General features: G+C 40.8%; 2 protein-coding genes across 2 annotated transcripts in view; one reads left to right on the top strand and one right to left on the bottom strand.

Annotated features, from left to right (window-relative positions):
* The window catches only part of vcana (versican a), a 51,470-nt gene extending 44,164 nt beyond the window's left edge, over positions 1-7,306 (top strand). The window contains exons 7-13 of the mRNA XM_028577809.1: positions 861-974; positions 1,132-1,245; positions 2,260-2,418; positions 2,709-2,791; positions 4,756-4,900; positions 5,034-5,216; positions 5,314-7,306. Of these exons, the coding sequence (XP_028433610.1) occupies positions 861-974; positions 1,132-1,245; positions 2,260-2,418; positions 2,709-2,791; positions 4,756-4,900; positions 5,034-5,216; positions 5,314-5,477 (962 nt within the window). The 3' untranslated portion in view covers positions 5,478-7,306. The remainder of the gene's footprint in view (positions 1-860; positions 975-1,131; positions 1,246-2,259; positions 2,419-2,708; positions 2,792-4,755; positions 4,901-5,033; positions 5,217-5,313) is intronic.
* A 2,113-nt stretch (positions 7,307-9,419) lies between these two features.
* Positions 9,420-18,210, bottom strand: hapln1a (hyaluronan and proteoglycan link protein 1a). Its single transcript, XM_028578919.1, has 4 exons — positions 17,902-18,210; positions 12,687-13,031; positions 11,379-11,681; positions 9,420-11,148 (listed from the first exon to the last, which is right to left on the bottom strand). Exons 1-4 carry the CDS (start codon positions 17,987-17,989, stop codon positions 10,859-10,861), a joined length of 1,026 nt encoding a protein of 341 aa, XP_028434720.1. The 5' UTR covers positions 17,990-18,210; the 3' UTR covers positions 9,420-10,858.
* Between the last annotated feature and the right edge of the window lie 2,022 nt (positions 18,211-20,232).

Here is a 20,232-nt window from a genome sequence, read left to right as displayed (position 1 = left end):
TCCAGATTATGAAACACCAGAAGAAAATGCATCCACATCACCTGTAGTAGCAGCAGCAGCTATTACTTTGCTGCCTTCTGCCTCAGCTCCCATCAGTGCAGCACCCTCCTCTAGTTCTGAGAGTGGTTCAGAAAGCACCAGCAGCTCAGAGGAAAGCATGTCCACAGTGCGCAATGTTAAGCTGGATGGCGATGAGGGTGAAAACATCACCTTTGAGCTTGTATCTGCCACAACTAAGTCACCCTTCATCCTTAGTACTGGGGCTGAAAGTGGGTCTGTCAGTTCTGGGAATGCATCTGTCAGCTCTGACAGTGTGTCTGGGGAAATGACGACTACAAAGAAACCAAAGATCCCCATTATGGAGGAACAGTCTCTGTCCCCAGATGAAATCCAGACTGTATTCAAGGTAAATGCTACCACAGCTTCAAATATGGAGTCTACAAGTGCTGATAGCACCTCTGGGAAAGATGAAGTTCTGGGCAAAATTGAGGGCGATGTCTCTCCTCACACTGAAATACCCACAAGGACCCATTTACAGTTCACAACAATGACACCAGCTCAAGCACAAAGCCAGCCAGTCTTAGTTGCATCCGTAGCCACCACTCTGTCATCTTTTTCTGAGGAGAATGACAAACCGGACAGTGACATACCACTCATTGAAGGAGAACCACCACTAATAGAGGAGGACACAACTGCGATAGTTGACACAGGACTCGATTTGGGGCACACTGTTGTTGGCGAGACTGTTGATATTCCAGGTACGTTTTCTTTTTTAAATGGCTTTCATTTGAATACAACAAAATGTTTAAGCTCAGAATACATTTCCTTTTTATACAACCTTTTTTTAAATCTCTTAACAGGACTTTACTCATGTACAGACAATATTTGTCTGAATGGAGGATCTTGCTACAAGAGTGGCAGCATCTATACATGTAGCTGTGCTCCTGGTTACAGTGGTGATCGCTGTGAAACCGGTAGGATACTATAAATAATTCCTCTCACAATTTCTCACTGCCGTAACTTTTACCCAGGAAGCATCACATTAATCCTAAAAGTGTGTTTACTGACATAGCAGCTAAAATTTATTTTTTGGCTGACTTTTGTTATTCATTATGTTTGTTTCTTATGTAGATACAGATGAGTGCCAGTCAAACCCTTGCCGCAATGGAGGTACATGTGTCGATGGGCTGGCTTCCTTCACATGTGTGTGCCTCCCAAGCTACTCTGGGCTGTATTGTGAGGAGGGTAAGTTTGTGGTTATTTTGATTGATTCTCTTCACAACTTCTTTCTAAGTATTGTTTCACACTAACACAAGCTTATCATTTCATTAGTGTTGTAAGTGGTTCTAACCATCCATCTTGTTTAGTCTAAGCTTATACTATTTTCCAATGACAGAATAAACAATTGTCACCTCATACACAGGACTTGCATTTGGTAATATGTTTAGACAATTAATGTAATCACTCACATGAGCACCTGGGAACGAAATCAGAAAAGACTGTGAATCATTTCAATTTCAGCCAAAGCCACAGAGATACAATTAAAAAATATTGTCTTAGGTTTCTCTAGGGCATTATCTGAGTCATAAACACAATCTTTATTTCATCATCATAGTCACTTTTTAGTAGTCACTTTTTAGTATTGCCTGATGATCTGTCATGTCAGATAATACTTCAAGCATCCTTGAGCTTTAATTTCCACAAGTTTCAGACATGCAGACATTTGACACATTTTCAGTGTACCCTATTTCAGACATTTATTTCTCAGTGCCAAGTCAAATGTGGTGTACACTACATCGCAGGTATGCTAGACATCACTCACTATTTCCCTCTAAGACAAGACAATTAGACTAGACATTAAAGTTCCTGGGTACTCTCCCGGTTACCAAGCTTATCTACACAAGGCATTTATGGAATATTGTACAAAGATGAATTTATTCTGAAGTTTCCATATTCACTTTAGCTTCCCAGTTGTGCCCCCCCTTTGAACCCAAATGTGTTAAACCCAGGGCATGCATCATCTGCTTAGGCAGATTTCTCTTGACCAGAGTCTACTCCCTGAATTTTTTCAGGACCACTCCTCAGTGAATCCCACCCATTTACTGTGCTCAGACACAGCTGTTGTCTGAGAAAGTTTTGGCAGTAGAAAATGAGAAAAAGTAACAACTCACGTGATGTTAATGCATCACATGTCTGTCGATCTGTTGCAAATCAGTTTTTCCTGTATACCTCATTCCCTCTTGCTTTCTCTCCCATCAGATACAGAAACATGTGACTATGGCTGGCACAAGTTTCAGGGCCACTGCTACAAGTACTTCCCCCACAGAAGAAACTGGGACACAGCAGAGAGAGAGTGTCGCATGCAGGGGGCTCATCTCACCAGCATCCTCTCCCACGAGGAGCAACAGTTTGTCAACCGTAAGTTAAAGTTCACCATTGTACATAATCGATAAGTACATGAACCTGTTCAAGTCCTACATTATGAAACTTATATGATAAGATTGAAAAAATACAAGATCTCCTTTAAAGCCATTTCAAATACACATATGTAGCTGTAGAGTGCAGGAATGCAGGAAATGATTCAGGCATTGCAAATTCCATCGCTATCTCTGTCTTCCTTATGCACGTTCTGTAACTGAACAGTCCTAAAAAGGATATGGCAACATGGAAACATAATCTGCTGTGTTGCACTCTACCCTGTATGGCAGGTCTTGGACAGGACTACCAGTGGATTGGCCTGACTGATAAGATGTTTGACAGTGACTTCCGCTGGACTGACGGCAGGCCTTTGGTAAGATAGGTTGCTTTCCCACATATTTTTGTCTCAACAAACGTGGCACAGAGGGAGTGTAAATATTTGGAAAAGATGCCGGTGGCGGATACATACGTCATCTAGGGAGAGTCCTTCTTTTCAGGGGCTGTGGTGACTTTCTCATGACGTACTCTCCTCTGCCTCATATTGCTACACCCTGGTGTGTGACTGCTCTGGTAATAAATCTGATGTAGCACATACTGTAAGGCACCACCTTTTAAGCAGTGTGAGTCCAGAAAACCAATAGCTGCAACAATGCAAGAGGATGACAATCCAATGTAAAAAAAGTAGGCAAGATGGGAAAAACACACTTCTCACGAATACAGTGTTTATTAAAACAGCAGACAAGTGGGAGCTTGTGTGGCATATTGGTTGTAGGTGCTGAAGATCACCCTCACTAGACAGGAAAGTGGCTAATTACTATGTGCATCCGTGTCATACAGATTGATGTCCTCACTTCAAAGATAATCCTCCAGGACCAGAGATAGGGGAAGCATAGTGGCGGCCTGGGGGTAAAAAGATAAGCATGGGAGACCTTGGAGAACTTTGCTCAGCTGAGAGATTGAGGGGTGATGAGGGTGTGAGTGACGCTGTGTATAGGGCAGTTTGGCAGGCGTAGACAGGTATGGTCCCCCTTCCACCCCCACACCCATCAGAAGGTCTGGCCAGCAGGCAGCCACCCGGGGGAAGGGCCACCAGGCAGGAAGACACACAAATGGACAGCACCTGTGCTCAGCTGCAGAAAGAGAAAAAAGCCCAGGGGGTCTGGGTGGGTGGTCACCTCCAGTGGATTTAATAATAATACATAAGACTAGTGTGACAGTAAATAACTGTGTGTGTGTGTGTGTGTGTGTGTGTGTGTGTGTGTGTGTGTGTGTGTGTGTGTGTGTGTGTGTGTGTGTGTGTGTGGGGGGGGGGTGATCAAAGTTTGTTTGATTATTTTGAGGAGGATGCAGGCCGGCTGTGCAGTTCATGGGTCACCCGTTTGTTAACTAGAAGTGAGCTGAGCAGGAAGTTGGTGTTTGTTTTTTTAACCATAATGACAGAGTAGCAGAGCCTCAGGGCATGATTGGGGGAGTGGTGGTGGTGGGGGCTGGGGGGGTCACAGCTTTGAAGAGCCTGTTTGAACCTAGAATGCGCTGAAAGACTGCAGGTAGCATCAACTCCTGTTTGATTGCCCCACAGCACCACAGCTGTGCGTATACTGTACAATTGTGTAAATGTGCATCTGTGTTTATGTGGATTTTTGTGCCTGCAGCATTATATACGTAATGCCAGGCATGCAGACGGTGTGATGTAATCTGTGAAATAACACTCATTCATAATCTTGGTAAAAGTTCAATGAACACTGTCTTTTAGAAACTGTTAAAAAGCACTATTATGGTTTCTCATTCTGTGGCTTAGTGTGAGATTGGCTGAACACAGTTTACAAGCCCATTTTATAAATGTGTTGGTTTATGTGCCTGCACGTGTCCCTAACTGCTGAACTATGATTAGGTCACTAGGTTGCTGAGTTTAAGTTTTTAAGTTGGCTCCTGGAAACATTCAGTTGCTCCCTCTTGTGGCCATTCATTAGAAATACTGTGATGGGAAACTTCTGTCAAAAACAGCACAGAATCTCTATTTTTGGGATCACTTCTGTGAAAGAAGATAGGTGGTAGTATCAATACATGTGCAGATTTGTTAACCCCACTGGTGTCTTCAGTGTGATGTCATGCACTTTATCAAGCAAACTAAATATACATGATAGAAAACTGCTGCTCCTACAATAGATTATAATGATGAATAAAATACTAAAATCATAGCATCTATATCTATGTTAGGGTTAGTGTCTATGTTATGAAAAGGGTTATAATAAGATGCATTTACATTCCATGAATGGTTCTCTAAAGGGCACAAAGCCATCATAATGTCTTACCTATTATATTCTGCTCTTATTTCAGCAATATGAAAACTGGAGGCCCAACCAGCCTGACAGCTTCTTCTCTTCTGGCGAGGATTGTGTCGTGATGATATGGCATGAGGACGGCCAGTGGAACGATGTTCCCTGCAACTATCACCTCACCTTCACTTGCAAAAAGGGCACAGGTAGAAATCATTTTGTGTTTGCAGAAATTATCTCTTACTTTACTGAATGCGTGGATTCAGAGAGGAGAAAATACAAGTGTTCTGTTACTGTTAAATTCCTCACTTAAATGTTATCTTCACCTCTGCTTCTCAGTGGCCTGTAACCAGCCCCCTCTGGTGGAAAATGCACGTACCTTTGGTAGGAAGCGTGAGAGGTATGAGATCAACTCGCTGGTAAGGTACCAGTGCAGGACAGGCTTTATTCAGAGGCACGTCCCAACTATCCGTTGTCGTGGGGATGGACTATGGGATAGCCCTAAAATCTCCTGCATGAACCGTAAGTACAACAAGTATGGCTCTCAATAGATTGTCTCTCACATTTTGACAAACACTATGAAATTCTTTAGAGCTAATATTTGCTTTTACTCTAACAGCATCGAGCTATCAGAGGACCTTTATCAGAAGACATCAACACAATAGTCTCTACAGCATTGACAACTTTAAGAGATGGCCAGACGAGGCCTACCGCGTTCAGCATCAGCATCAGCGCTACCGGGGAAGAAGAGACAGGACCGAACATAAGCGGAAGAGACAGTAGATGCCATGTAACATGGCAAAGCTTCCCTGAGACGAGAACACATGGCTGATGCTTGTGTTGAAAGAGGAAAATGATTCCCCAAGAAGAAAAAGCACAAGGGAAAACTCATCAAAGAAACCAAGAGGATAACCTGCAGTTTTCTTGCATTTTGAATGACGATGGAATCTTATGAAGTGCCTTTTAAAAAGATGTTGATACATCCAGGGGCACTGATTCATGACAATGCCAATGTGGATAAAATACTTTCAGCTGGCTACTGGAAAAAGCAAAAAATACACTCATCAATTTTTTTAAAACTGTGGACGTTTTTTCTTTGTCCTTAGCGTATCAAATAATACAATCACAACTGTCTAAAACCTTTGTACACACTGCTATTTAAAATCACCATAAGTGTTCCTTATTCATAGAAAAAAGCTGTTGTGAAATAATAGCGCTTATGTTATGTAAAGGAATTCATTACGTTGTTGTGCTGTTTTAAGCTGGACTTCATTTCAATGAGCATGCATATTAATATATATTGAAGTCTTCAAATGTTTAACTATGTTTATTCTATTTCAAGACATCCAAGTTCACCAAACAGAAATGGAGACATCGGTGGCAGTGATTGATCAAACAAAGGACTCATAGTTTATATACGTGGAATATTATATCACATACTTACAGAACTGTAAACTTTGAAAATAATCTTTCTTTCTCCAGTCTTCAAACCTAATCAGCATTGTTTATTAGCTTTGCTAGCAGTAATTATTAAGATTTCAGATAAATAATACACCCACGTCTGGGGAATTTTGACCAAACTGCTTAATTAACGGCTAGAGACCTTTTTGTGGTGGCAGCTTTCAAAGTAGCAAACAGCTTTCATTAGTTCCCGCCGTTAATGAATGTCAGCAATGACTTGTATAGATAAATGTTCATGGATAGATTTCTATACAGAGAATTTAAAAGAAAAACACATTGATATTTCTTTAGTGTGATTTTTTTGCAATTTAATGAGAAATTGCTCTCTAAGTAGTTACCGACAAAGCTTTATCCACTGATGGAAATCAATGTCCATCAACAATTTTCAAATGAAATTAGCCTATATTTTCTGGTCATGTGTGTTCAGTGCATAACTTACAGTTAGATGCTGCAGCATTGTTTACAATAACTGTAATGCTGTTCATAATTACACATCCAAGTGTTTTGCTCTCACCTGTTGCTGTTGTGCTTTAGCCTGTTATGGTTTTCTAGGTAATGCTTTTCTTCTGGACTCTGTTATTGTGGTCGATTGAAATCAGCCTACGAGAGAAAATGTATTTTGTGAAACACTCAAAAAGACTTGAACACAACGGCTATTTAGGCACATAATTTATTTTCAAGCTGCTCTTGATCTCCTTACTTGTAAAATACAGGTAAAATATGATGCTGTTACTAGTCTCAGCCATGTTCTTCATATATTTGTGTTGTATGTTTAACAGGAGACCAGCCACAATCGCAGACTGTCTGAATGGGATGCATTGAAGGTGAAAAGTTACTTTACAATACAATGGATTTCTTCGTATTTTTACATCTTTAATATCAGCAGTGGACCAAAGAATATAGAGGGCCCCATCGGCTGCAAAAATGTTCTGTAATATTATCAAAATATTTGTGGTTATGTATGTCACCCGCATTTTCTTATGGAAAGATTTGTTGTACTTGTCTGCCTGTGAATGTCTGTGTGTGTGCCTTAATGTGCATATAATATCATTTTATATTTATAACTGTTTGTTTTTTAAATTTACAATGTGAATGTCTGGGATGTTTGTGAATTTTTTTTAAAGAGATCAAACTGTTTCTTTTTTCCTGCTTTAAATCACCAAAGAAATAAAAGAAATATACGGATATTATATAATAACATTTCATTTGGACTTTTTAAGGACATGTATTGAAAAAAAATTATGTTTGAGTGTTGTGCATGTCCTCCCTGGGTCTGTGAGCTTTTCTGCAGGTGTTGTGGTTTCCTCTTAGTTTTTTTAAGACATGCATTTTTGGTGGACCAGAGAGTCTGAATTCTCCATATGTTTATCTTTCTGTTTTGTAGGGCTTTTATGGAATAGTAACCTTTTAACACTATCTGGATTCAGTATTGTAGGCCAGTAAAGAGGCTGAATGAATGAAAATGTTAGGTCCTCTTACGCTAAGGTACATTTTTGCATGGAGTAAGTAGTGTGTTGGTTTCACCAGTAGGTAGTGCTATCAGACTAAGCCATAAACATAAGTTGTTGTCTGCCCAAAACCACGGAAAAGGGTAGACATTTAATTTCCTTCACCCACACAACTCATAATGTAAGGAATTTACACTGAATTCTGTGAATCACGCTCAGTAGAACATCATACCAATGTTAAGTCTTGCAGTCTGGCACATGCTTCAAACACTTCTGAAAAACCCATCAGACATGTTCTACAAGCTTCTAGGTAGACATACATTCAGAGGGAGCAGATAGGAGAGTTATAGCAAACATATGGAGTAAGAACTGGATTAGGGAAAAGTGAATGCTTGTGCTGAAATGGCTGTTGCTGCAGAACTGTGGACCTGCATAAGTATACCACACTACAGTTTGTTTTAGTCAATTGTATGGCTGTAGGTGGCTCCTCTTGAATATCAAATACTTCTGATGCCTACATGGCGCTGCATAAAGGAAGCAGATGAATTCCCTTGGTGTAAAAACAGAAGCTTTTTCAGTACATTACAATGCACCACTATTCCCAGAGCGCCTCCTAACACAGCAGTGATTTGAAGTTGACATTGACACTGCCTTAGAGCACAAAGCACCATTACCAAGGTAATAACATCAAGTTGGTCGATGTAATCTTTGTGTAAGTTTGGATTGCTGTGGTTTTCACTGTGACTGCCCACTCTGTCATTAGAGTAGACTTGACTTGTGATTAAAGGCTGCTCCTTGGTGCCCCAGCAAGAGTAAAACCTATATTCTTGCCTCATGAAATGCAGATGTCTCATGGGTGATCCGTGGAAAAACCTGGCCCTCTCAGTTCTCTCTGGGATTTAACAGGCTGTCTTAGTTTGTTTTGGAAAAGAAATCCACCCTGGCTCCTCCTGATTTCCTGGGTTTGACAGGCGTTTCAGACTCTGTCTAGTCCAATGCAGATTGTCTATCATTCACTCAGTACTCTGCTATTTTCTGTTCACATGTTACTTAGTCTGGGGCATTATCAGACTTGCTGAAAGTCAGCACAACATTTGAACGGTTGAAACCACAGAAGAAAACCAAATGAAATGTTAAGCAATACTCCAACAAAATCAGTCAGCAATGACACAGTGGTTGTCCACAAGAGCAATTGCTCATCAATTTAACTGTCTGCTTCCAGCATAAACAAACCCAGAGACAAAGAAAAGCTCACTGTATGCCACGATTGTGCAGAAAATGCTTTATTAGCTCAAGTGTATAATAATATAGTTTACTACTCAGATTTTTGTTGATAATTCGACATCATTATTATACTTTTATATGCTGAAAAAAATTTGAAAAGTTCTGCACAATCTCTCTTTTTTTCCATTGCTATCTGCTGCATTGTCCACAGAACAAAAAGCTTGCTTCAATGGACTTTTCACCATCACACACATTTACATTTCACTGCTGTATCAACCTAAATCTGACCCCATTCCCATGCATTCCCACAAGGACTCTTAAGCACTGTGTTACTGTCCCCTTTGTCTAACTTAAGGGTGGGCTGGCAGCCTGGCACTGAATAAGAAAAATGCCAAAGAATAAATGAATGTGAGGAGAGTCTAATCTTAAATCCTCTCAACAACATGGATTCATGCCAGATACATGGCCCCTAATTTGGCAACTTAAACAATACTATTTAAATCTCTGCTTAAACCTCTGTATCTTCACATATTGCATGTTGATGTGGTTCCAGTGGAAATAAAAATGTTCATTGTTAAAAAAGGGACATCAATTAATTTAAAAGTCATATTCTTTATTCCAAACTGCTTTGTTGAAAAAGGTACATGGTGATACGATACAAAAATACCTTTTTTAATGCACAAGTGTATACAAATGCACAAGTGTGAGAGACATTTTTAAGTTTTGCTTTTACATACAATGCATCACCATATTACTACAACCTGCAGTAAGTACCATATGTCAGTGCCCAGGGTTAGAAAAAGTCTAACACAAATATCATATTGTTTTTGTAACGGATACCTAAAAAGGTTGCTATCTTCTGATTATGGCACACCTTTAGATTAACAGCTCTGTATGTCCAAAACATGCTCACTGTGGTCCACAGGACACAATTGTTATGGTTTTCTGCTGGCTTTGATTTTTTATTCTCAAACATGTATTCAGATCACTACAGCATAACTTTTAGTGAATCCTTATTTAGGAGTGATCGTGAGTACTACTCAGGTCTTTAAAACAATAGAGTGCTAGTGGAAATGTACCATTTACAGCTCACAACCTCACTAAGAACTTGTGAAACTGTCACTGCAGTCATTGTGGATTTCAGCCCCAACATTTTTGATACAACTGTCAAGACAAGACAATCACAGGTATGTTTTTAGAAAAAGGTTGTGTTCAGAACATTACAAACCTAAAACTATAGTGACGAACATAAAAAAAAACATAAAATGTTAAAACAAACATACTGCATGAGGTTACGATATTAAAACTGTCTTTCAAATTGTAATTGGAAGTTGATCTGAAGGGAGCTATCAATGCAGAAAAAGTCACAGTCCATCGATACATTTACATTCATTTTCCTGTTAAACTGTAAATTTGATCACAACTCCTCAGGTTAGAAGAGAGAGGGATCCAGTTGAACACTTACTGCAGTAAAACACATTTATATCCATAGCTCAACAGTGGTAGTTATGTTCATGACGTTGTTATCAATCTAAGGTATTTTATTGATGTGATACTTGATACATGAATAACATGTTACATTGTTTTGTTCTTTAGATACATTTTAAAGCAGCAAATATCATCTGCACATGAGCAGAAATGCTCTAAATCTTAAACTTCACGCATCTAATCATTCTGTGGAGGTCAAACCAAACTTAGATCATGTTTTACAATCAGCAAGTTCTGGTCTCTGTCATATCACTCATACATTAACACTTTTGCCTTTTCCCCAACAGTCTCTGTAAAATTAATCAATGCACAGTTAGAGAAAAACAAAACTTAATGGCTACAAATATTTTGTCATTCATTGCATATGGAAGTAAGATGTACAGTATTTGTTTTTAGAAGTTAAGGAGGGTTATCACAGTTTCAAAATAGTATTGAGCTCATGCTAGCTAAGATCCAAAGCTTGTCTGCTTTATTGTGGACTTTATTGGTTGTGGTTGTTGCTGCTCTTTGGTGATTATGGCTTCCCTACTGCTACCTACCACCTCACTGCTCAGCCTTGTAGCAGTAGACGCCGTAAGACTTTTGCATCTTGTCTGGGAATCCAACAAAGCGCACTGCAGCTTCTGTGGGGCTGCAGTTCTTGCGGGGCCTGGCAATGGGGTAGCGCACACTTCCGTCAGCCAACCAGCCGGCATCGCAGCGATCGTAACCCTCGAGCTTCCAGGCAGAATACATGTGGCCCACCTTGGCAATCTCTGCACCATCGTCTATGCACGCCTGCACAGCCTCGTCAAAGGTCAGCCTGTCGGGCTGGACCAGCCAATAGAAATGTCCTGACAGCAGAGTGAGCAAAACAGTCAGTCAGAAGAAGAACTTGCTCTTTTCTTGAAATAATTTCTGTGAGTATCTTACTACTTTTTTACACATTGGTCTACCAAACAAGGCCATACATAGCAATTTTTTTAAACAAAACCATACATTGCACAGTTTTTACTGGTGCAAGAATAATGCATTCCAAAAATAATAAATCAAGAAAATGGATAAACAAATAAAAGCAACTCACCGTTGAGTTCAGAAGCAAAGCAGAACACGTCAAAGCGGCTTATTTGTTTGTCAGGACGGCCATAGCTTCTGACGCCAGGCCCGTGTTTGGTGCCTCCACAATTCTGTCTGGGTTTGGTGATGGGATACTGTACTGTGCCATCATTCAGCCAGCCAGCATTGCACCAGTCCAGGCCGCCCTTCCAGGCCTCAAACAACTGGTCAAAGGTGGCGACAGAAGCATCCTGTCCCTGACAGGCCTGCACAGCTTTGGGGAAGTTCAGGTTGTAGCGGCCCACAGGGGGGGAGTATGGGAACACAACACCTGAGCGAGACAGAAGGCATGAAATGAATATGATAATAATGTTAAGCTATCAGTCTGTGTTTAGTTTTATGTTATTGAATGTAGGCCTATTAGTCCGTTAAGTCCAGCAGCTTGCAACATGTCGGCAGTTGTCTTCAGAGGCCAGACTTTGCTTACTCATTAGTTAGTAGTGTGCTTTTCCCTCTGCATGGAAGAAAATATCATCTTATAAACTGCTGCATGAATCAACTCAAAAGTGAATCTACACATCAGTGCAATCCAATTCAAGAGAAATAGGTACAAGATGCAGCAGACTTAACTGCATAAATGCTCTGATAGTTTCTCACTATGGTGCCCTCCTTACACCAAGTTTTACCTCAATAGATTATCAACTGTATTTCATGATTACCAAATTTCAAATTACATTTGCCTGTCAAGCCTCCACCCAGATTGATCCTTCACACATGTGAAAAACTATCAACAAACGGTGGGTGGGAGCCGCCCTTTAGTGCAGAGGAGCTCAAACACAGTGCAATGATTTAGTGTCACCATGCAAGGTTCTATGTGTGAATAAGGTAATAAAGCTAACGTGCATGAAAAAGCAGTTTCTCTTTGTAAGGCACATTTTAAAGAAGACAAGAAGGAAGACATTTTGGTGATCATAAAATCTGATGAGTCTATGGACCGGAAAAGGAGGATATGGATATGGACCGGAAAAGATGGAAAATGTGTTTCTGTTTACTGATGTTGAACAGTATTCAAATGTGATCATGGCTGAATTCTTACAGCAGTTTGGATAAATCAGCACAAGCTGTCTGTTCTTTTCCTTTTCCACATGAAAAGGAAATGTGAATGTTTTCAATAACTAGAAATAAAACCATTGCTGAGAAAGATGATTGATCTTGAACTTTTCATTTTTACACATGGAAAGGACACAATGGTGAAAGAGCTTATGTTAACATAGCTGGTATATTAACTTATACTCCCTAAGCTAAGTTTCTGAATATATATATATAAAAGATTTACCATCAATAAGACCGCCTTGCACTTCCAAAGTAATTTCTTGCACGCTGTCTTCCACCCCGTTGATTATCTCACAGCGGTATCTTCCCTTGTCATCCATGGAGACGTCAGTTATTATTAGTGAGGCATCTTCACTGTCATGCTCCTGCAGAAAGACACGACCCTCGAAGCTTCCATAGGTTTTCTGGTGGAAACCCATTGAAAGCAGCACATCCTCATTCAGTGCTTCATTATCTGCCACCTTGGTCCATTGGACTCGGAAACCAATGGCACCAAGGGCCATGGGGTCTTTGGACAGGAGCCGACAGGGCAGGGTGACATTGCCACCTAGTTTAGCAAAAGCTTTATCTGGAAAAGAGAAAAAACATGATTATAACTTTGTTGTGATTTGGTGATGGTGATCAGGCTTATGATACTTGGACTTGCACTGGAAAATATAATGCAATGTTTATATAAATTACAACTATGTTTCACACATTGATTCCAAAAATTGCATTAAGAAATGTTTGATTTTGTGCTTGGCATAAAAAATGAGGGCCTGTTTGAGAAAACAGAAATCGAAAAGACCCCAAAGCTGCTTTTCCCAACTTTTCCTTTATTGTTCTTTCATAATTATTCCACAGCACGTTTTGGCTTGTGTGTACTGTTTGTATTATTGTACAACATGGCGTACACACAAAAGCTTTCTCTCACACAAAGCCATCAACGAGTCTGGGTGTATCCTGTTCACTTGATTAGATACAGTACTGGACAGCTGCCAGTCTTCAGCCCCTTGAGCCAATCGTCCTCTTCAGTCTTCTTCCTGCTCTTGTCAGTCCTGGCACTTATGAACCTTTGGTTCCTCAGACTTAACACTTAAAATGAAGTGCCTATTTTTCATCCGCTCCATCTGATTTGTGTAAAGTGTGTCACAAGTAAATAAATAACAAGTAAAGAGAGCAGATAATATAGTTAATGATACAAAATCTAGCTGTCATCATTATTTTTTGTTATGTGTGTTTCCTCTGGGCACCACTGTTCAAACTAGGCCACCATTTAACTCTAAACAGCACGTCATTTGCATCTCACCATGGGTTCCCACAATCTCCCTGACCTCCATGTTTAGACCTCACAGGGCTTGCTTAGTTAAGAGGACCCCAACCAGCAAGGGGCCTCCTATGCCAGGCAATAATAAGCACCAGATGGACAGATGTACACAACCTCTGACCCCCACCATCACAGGTACAGCCTTCAACAACCAGCCTTGTAAGTGGAGTCAAACTCTGCAATGCACAGGACTTGCAAGATAATGTGGTAATTACCCAACTGAACAAATCAACTGGCTTTTTAGCTCTAAGTAGTCTACAGGCATAACTATTAATCTTATGCAACAAAGCTGTTTTTGGCTGAATCCTGGTTCAGTGTCATTGCCAAATCCCTGTTTCTAATTTCCCTCCCACTTACTCAATAAGGATGAACTGTGTCTAAACCAGTCTGTCTCTCCTTTCTGACTGAGGAGGCCAGCATTAGTGTTGAGGTGCCTCATTTTGAACAGCAACACAAGAGCCATGACTGGAATAATGTCACTGGCTCCTCAACAGAGAAACCTTTCCCACATGGGCAATAAGGAAATAATAGGAGCCATTGGCTTGCTGCCTTCCGCACTGATCAACCCATTCCTCACACACACACACACACACACACACACACACACCACAACCACACACACAGAGTAACAGTGAAACAACTTCTCATCAACCCCATGCCTAAATTGTTCCAATCCTCCATTCTAAACGCACAGCAGATACATGTTTGGACTTTGTTAGGTGGTGCTCAGATCATTAGTATTTGCTTTCCTGCAAAAGGATTTAATTACCAGTAACACTGATGACAGACCTAATCTAACCTTCAGTCCAACCTTGTGCCTTGTTCATAAATGACGTTAGACTGCAAACTTCATATGCCTGAGACTCCTTTTATTACCCAATAACCACACCCAGTAGCCTCACTCGCCTCTTGACTGGTCACTAAGATGCCAGGTACTTTACGAGCTAGGAAACACCCGTTTAGCCTCTGCTAATTACTAAAGTCTTCGAAAGCAGAGTCTAAAAGCAATCTGGACAAGAGTCCTCTTTACCCGTTCTGTCAGCGAGGAATGACTCACAGCTTCACTGTGCCTCATAAATTCTCTGCATCGGTAGCAGTTGCATGAAGTGCGATTGAAACCTGTGGGATCCAGAGTGACTAAGCTGCTCAAAAGCTCTGGCCAAGGTGAAATTGATGGTGACGTCAACACCAGCTCACCAGATGTGATACAATCCAACATTTATGCCTAAAAATGTCCAAATTTTGAAATCTTACTCAGGAAGTTAGAGTAGATAGAATAAAGGGGTTCATTGTACTCTCTTATGGAAACATTGTTCTGTACACAAAAAACAGCCGCTGGATGTGGTTTGTAATCATACAATATGAGATGAAAGGAGGGGATTTATCAAACATCACAGTGCCAACATAATGCTGAGAAAAGCTTGGAATGAATTACTTTATACATACTAACCTAATACCTTATAGATCACTAAATGAAAGCATAATAAAGAACTCTGTCTCTTAGACATATCATATATTCTGGAACAACCTTGATGCTAATGGTTTCGTGAGACAGTAGCAGCAGACAGAGAGACAGGCATGTTCAAAGTAATTTCACACTCTTTACTGCTCCTGCGGTTACCAGCAGACATGTCCCACAGGAGATTGTGGCCCCGATTGTGGGGCACACTACACTCATAAAGCAACAGCCGGTTGTGTGTACTTAGCCCTTCAGGAAGAGATGGAAACCTTTTTTTTCTTCTCTTTGTCACACCTCATCACCATCCTATTTGTATATGTCTCTCTGAGGTCAAAGGTGGTGCGAAATTGTGACATTTGACATAAAAAGGGGTTGTCAAATAATTCTGAACGGCTTCTATCTGAAATTGTTGTAGAGTGCAGCTGGGGAACACACAGCAAAGAAGCAAATGAACACACGTGCATGACATAAAATTGCTCTGCAACTGCAGCCAAGACCCACTGCCATTTTATGACCGAGCACAATTCTCTCTCACTCTGTTAGAGGTTGTAATAGCAAGTGATTGGAACCATCTGCTTTGTCGTAACACCGCACTGTAAATTAACAATAACATTACAGTGGTCCAAGTCTACTTAATGACCTATATATTCTGAAACTACAACAGTGTAATTATGTTGTTTAACCCCTTAGCATAATTTTTGCTTTATTATTGAATTAACAAAATGTTTAATTGGCTCAAATCCCCCCTCTATAAGGATGGAAATCATCAGAGAGCAGTCATTGCCTGTTTATATGTCAGAGGGTGTGCCACAATGTGCCACACCCTCTGACAGAGCAGCTAGATATGAGATGCTTTGCAGTATCACAGCTTTGTTCTCTTCTGCTGCTGGCCCGCTTGTGTCAATAAGGGGAAAGGATTAACAAGCACAGCTGCGACAAACACAGGAGGCCAACTCCTACACGTTATTGCCATTAAACTCTTTCCTGCTCTCCGTCATTCAGAACCAGCACAAACACAGAATGTGGGTGTGTATCGCTCGCTCACATGGGTACACATATGTTGTCCTCACACATATACTGTAGTGTATAGCAAACTGTCATTTGTGAATTAACACAAATGCCAAAAAATCAAACATGGCTCCATCAACATCTCATCTCCTAGTCTAAACACATTTTCAACTCAGTCCCCAGCCCCAGCCCATTTCCGGCCAAGTTCCTTTTCCCACCCAGTCCTAGCAATGGAGCCAAGCCTCACTAACCAACAACTACAGTGAGCGTTAGACTTAACGGACTATTACCTCACAGGGAAAGACAGAGTCATTGGCTGCTGTTCAGCATGGGGGTCTATACGTTTGGCTGCGAGTCATTAGTCTTTACTTCGCTCCTGTCAGACTGCCTGTTACCATGGAGGATTTCCAAAAGCTCCCAGTGCCAGACTGAGTCAGTAAGTTTAAGGACAGGCAACGCCCCGTGAACAGACAGAGACTACACAGCTCATATGGCTAATAAAAGCCATACCGTATGGAACAATGATTAGGCTCGCCTGAGCCTAGCCAATGTTTTAACGTAATGCAGACAGTGAGGTCATGTATAAACATAAGTGTACTGTATAGACACATACACAGTCACACACCTGTGACATCACTGGCTAATGGGAGAAATTCCAATGTTTGGATAAGACAGCAGGATCTCCTCCTAGAGTGAAACTATTCTCCCCACAGACAAACCATTTCCTCCCGTCTTGAAAGACAGAGAGCTGAGACACCCCTAATTTGATAATTTAATCTACTGAGTCAGCTTGCAGTGCGGCTGAAAGCGCATTAAATGTCACTCATATAACATGAGAGCTCCTACTGTTGGTAGAGCTTCTACCATTCTGGTATTTGCAGCAACCATCTCCGTGTCATCCTGCATGCAGGTGTGCATATGAATCATAATAACCTCATGATGGGGGGCAGGTGCTCTGTGATAGGATGTCTTTAATTTTCTGTCTGCCACAGGAAGAAAAAGACAGACAACTAATAAAATGACAAGGTAAAGACTTTACTGTCGGAAATTCCTGACTATTTTTGCACTCTAGTAAGAATTGACATCCACACAGGGACAAGCACGACTAGCCCAGTTTCAGCCACAGAGGCTCCTGTAACCCATTTAGTAAGAGTACAACCAGTAGTATTAGTGGTGTGGTTTTCATTCAGTAGTGCGGGCAGTGAGCCTCTGTGAATGACAGGGTGATTTACAGTTTTCACCAGCCAGTTCATGCTGTGGTGGTCTGTTTGTGTCAATGAGTCAATGGTGAGTCACACTGTGTGTGTGTGTGTGTGTGTGTGTGTGTGTGTGTGTGTGTGTGTGTGTGTGTGTGTGTGTGTGTGTGTGCGTGTATGTATGTTTGTGTGTGTGTGTGTGTGTGTGTGTGTGTGTGTGTGTGTGTGTTTACCCCAGAGACGCTTCTGTTACCTACTGATACAAAGACCCTGTTGTTATACAAGCCTGAGCTGTGGTACCACTTAACTCAGGTCCCTTACACAGCTCGTTGTCCAGTTCTTCTTTTTCTTAATTCACAGTAATATTCTTGCACATACAGACACATTATGCATTCACAAAAGAGGAATGTGCCACACAATCACCCACATACTTAAAGATCAAACCTTTTTACATGATTTCCAATCTTACCTGTTGGTGGTGAGGGAGAGCTCGGCATACTGTATGCACTGCCAGCCAGGGTCAGGGAGATCATTGTAATGCACAGCAGACTCGTCATTTTCTCTTTTTTTCACACAAAGGGCCCTCTCCAATAAAGATATAAATATAAAACTGAATAGAAAAAAAAACTGCACTAAGTTATCTTAGCTTTAAATATTTTAAAAGAGCCAAATGTTAGCTTGAACTACTTTTCTTCTGTTTTAATTGATATTCATCTAGCTGTCCCTCTTTCTGTCTGTCTTTGTGCAGCAGCTGCCTGTGGTGCTACTGGAAAGTTTGGGCTCCTCAGAGGTCTAGACAAGTGCCTTTTATGATATCCTTACATGGTTGAGACCACTCCCCCTCCCCTCAGCCCATCACCATCCACGGCTCTATACTGGCTCCCATTTGCCACATTATTTATAAAAAACTCCCTCCTTTCCCTTGAGAAAATAATGGATAGAGCAAACCTCCAGACAATTAACCTGCAGATCATTATCCAGAGTAACATGCGTATTAGAAGAAGTGGAACTAAAGTGACTCCTATGAGGAATGCAATATGGTAAAAAATTACTTAACTTGGGTAAAACCCTTGTAATTCCTCATTAGAGACAGTGAGTGAAACATAATCCTAAAGTATAAAAATGATTTTGCTCCACATCCCTTTTCTCATGACCTGCAGCCTTGCTATGTTTTCACTCTATTAACTCTGATTCATTCTGGTTTACACCCAATTTAATTATGTCTGTTTTATGGTCTCTTTATAAGGAATAAATTACACAAATCAAAGTTAATGTTCATAAGTTAAAACATTGTTATATCATGGCCTGAACTCTTCTCTCTGTCCATACCCACACAGACTCAATCACTTGTAATAAAAGTAAGTCACTTAACAGCCTTGTTGGCTTATACATATATATAAAGCAAGACCATTACATGTAAAAGGGTCATAAAGATGATGAAGGCCTGCCTACAAGTCATACTTTCCCTTATCCTCCTTCCGCTTCTTTTATTTAGTATTACTCTCCTCTTCACTTTCTTTCTTTTCCCTATAGCATTTATTCTGAACATACATTTGAGGCTACACGTTTTTTCTATTTGAAAGTGTTTAAAGTTGTGTTATAAACATCTGTAACTGAGATAACAAGCAAGCTGATACCCACCCTCCCCAAAGTTAGACATTTCCACAGTTGCTGTAAATTGTGTGAGCATGTTTCTCTCTTCTCTTCTGATGCTGTAGCAGAGCAGAGACAGCAGAGCAGCTTTAGGAAGTCAGGACATAGATTTGCGACCAGCGTTAGACCAAGGAGGCTGTGTGGTCTCTCCTAAATGTTTTCTCAGCCATCCACATTGTCCTTTAAAGATGGCAAGGCTGGGAGTGGAGAGACACGCTGCAGATGGTGTTCAGGACCTCGCCATCACTGGAGTTATTACAGCTGGGAAAACTCAAGCTGTTTTCTTTTTCTCTGTCTCTCTCTTTTTCTCCTCTGCCCCGTCTGCCAATCCTTCAAACCCTGCAGAGATGTCAACAGAGTCCATGGTGGGACTCAACTATAGTCTTGCCCTGGGCACATCCTATCTGCCCCTACTTCCAATCCTCTGGAGATCTAAGCAACTGTTACATAAGGTGACCATAGGCGCCAGTACACACAGTGAAATTATAAACATACATGGCCCCAGCGTAAGGGTGCAGAGACTCATGACTCAGACTGTGAGCTACATTCACCTATGGCAGCATCTGTGAGACACTTTGAGAATATCAAAGCCAATGTAGTCCCCAATTTAAGCAATTTTACTGTTAACGGCAAAATTGCTGCTTAAAAGCAAGCACTTCCTTCCCCCCTCCCCCCCATCAACCAATCACCAACCACTTGTGAGCACATTATGTGTGAACATGTGTTTGAAAGAAAAGACTTTTGTGTTACACTATCCCCATTTAGTCCTGCTTGACAAAATAATCAAAAGAAGAATAGGTGGCAGCAGCTTTGGCAGTGCAGGTAGATGACATGTGCATGTATGATAGAGGAGTAAAAGAAACCAGTACAATGTGCTGCCATTCCATCAACAGATATCTAAGCCACATAATAAAACTGTGAATATTTGGGTAGTCAACATAATTATTTTTGAAAGACCTTGGCAGTTCATATAAGAACTACAGTGCGGCTTCGGGTTTGGAGAAACTGTATAGTTTGATTTCTGCTCAACATTAAAACTCCTCAGTATTCTCTGCTAATGAAATGTGAGTGATGAAATGTTACATAATTGCTGTAAATTACCAGCAGCATGAAGATATAGATACTGTAGATAGATAGATAGATAGAC

This window comes from Perca flavescens, chromosome 5 (assembly GCF_004354835.1).
Source record: "Perca flavescens isolate YP-PL-M2 chromosome 5, PFLA_1.0, whole genome shotgun sequence".
In the NCBI taxonomy this organism is placed as follows: domain Eukaryota; kingdom Metazoa; phylum Chordata; class Actinopteri; order Perciformes; family Percidae; genus Perca; species Perca flavescens.
Note: the sequence above shows the minus strand (reverse complement) of the source record. Positions and strands in the feature narration are given on the sequence as shown.

Coding starts and splice junctions, on each gene's coding strand:
- hapln1a (XM_028578919.1), bottom strand. CDS start 17,989: ATGACGAGTCTGCTGTGCATTACAATGATCTCCCTGACCCTGGCTGGC. Junction 11,682..12,686: donor GCAAGGCGGTCTTATTGATG/GTAAATCTTTTA, acceptor TGTCTCGCTCAG/GTGTTGTGTTCCCATACTCC. Junction 11,149..11,378: donor CTTTGCTTCTGAACTCAACG/GTGAGTTGCTTT, acceptor CTCTGCTGTCAG/GACATTTCTATTGGCTGGTC.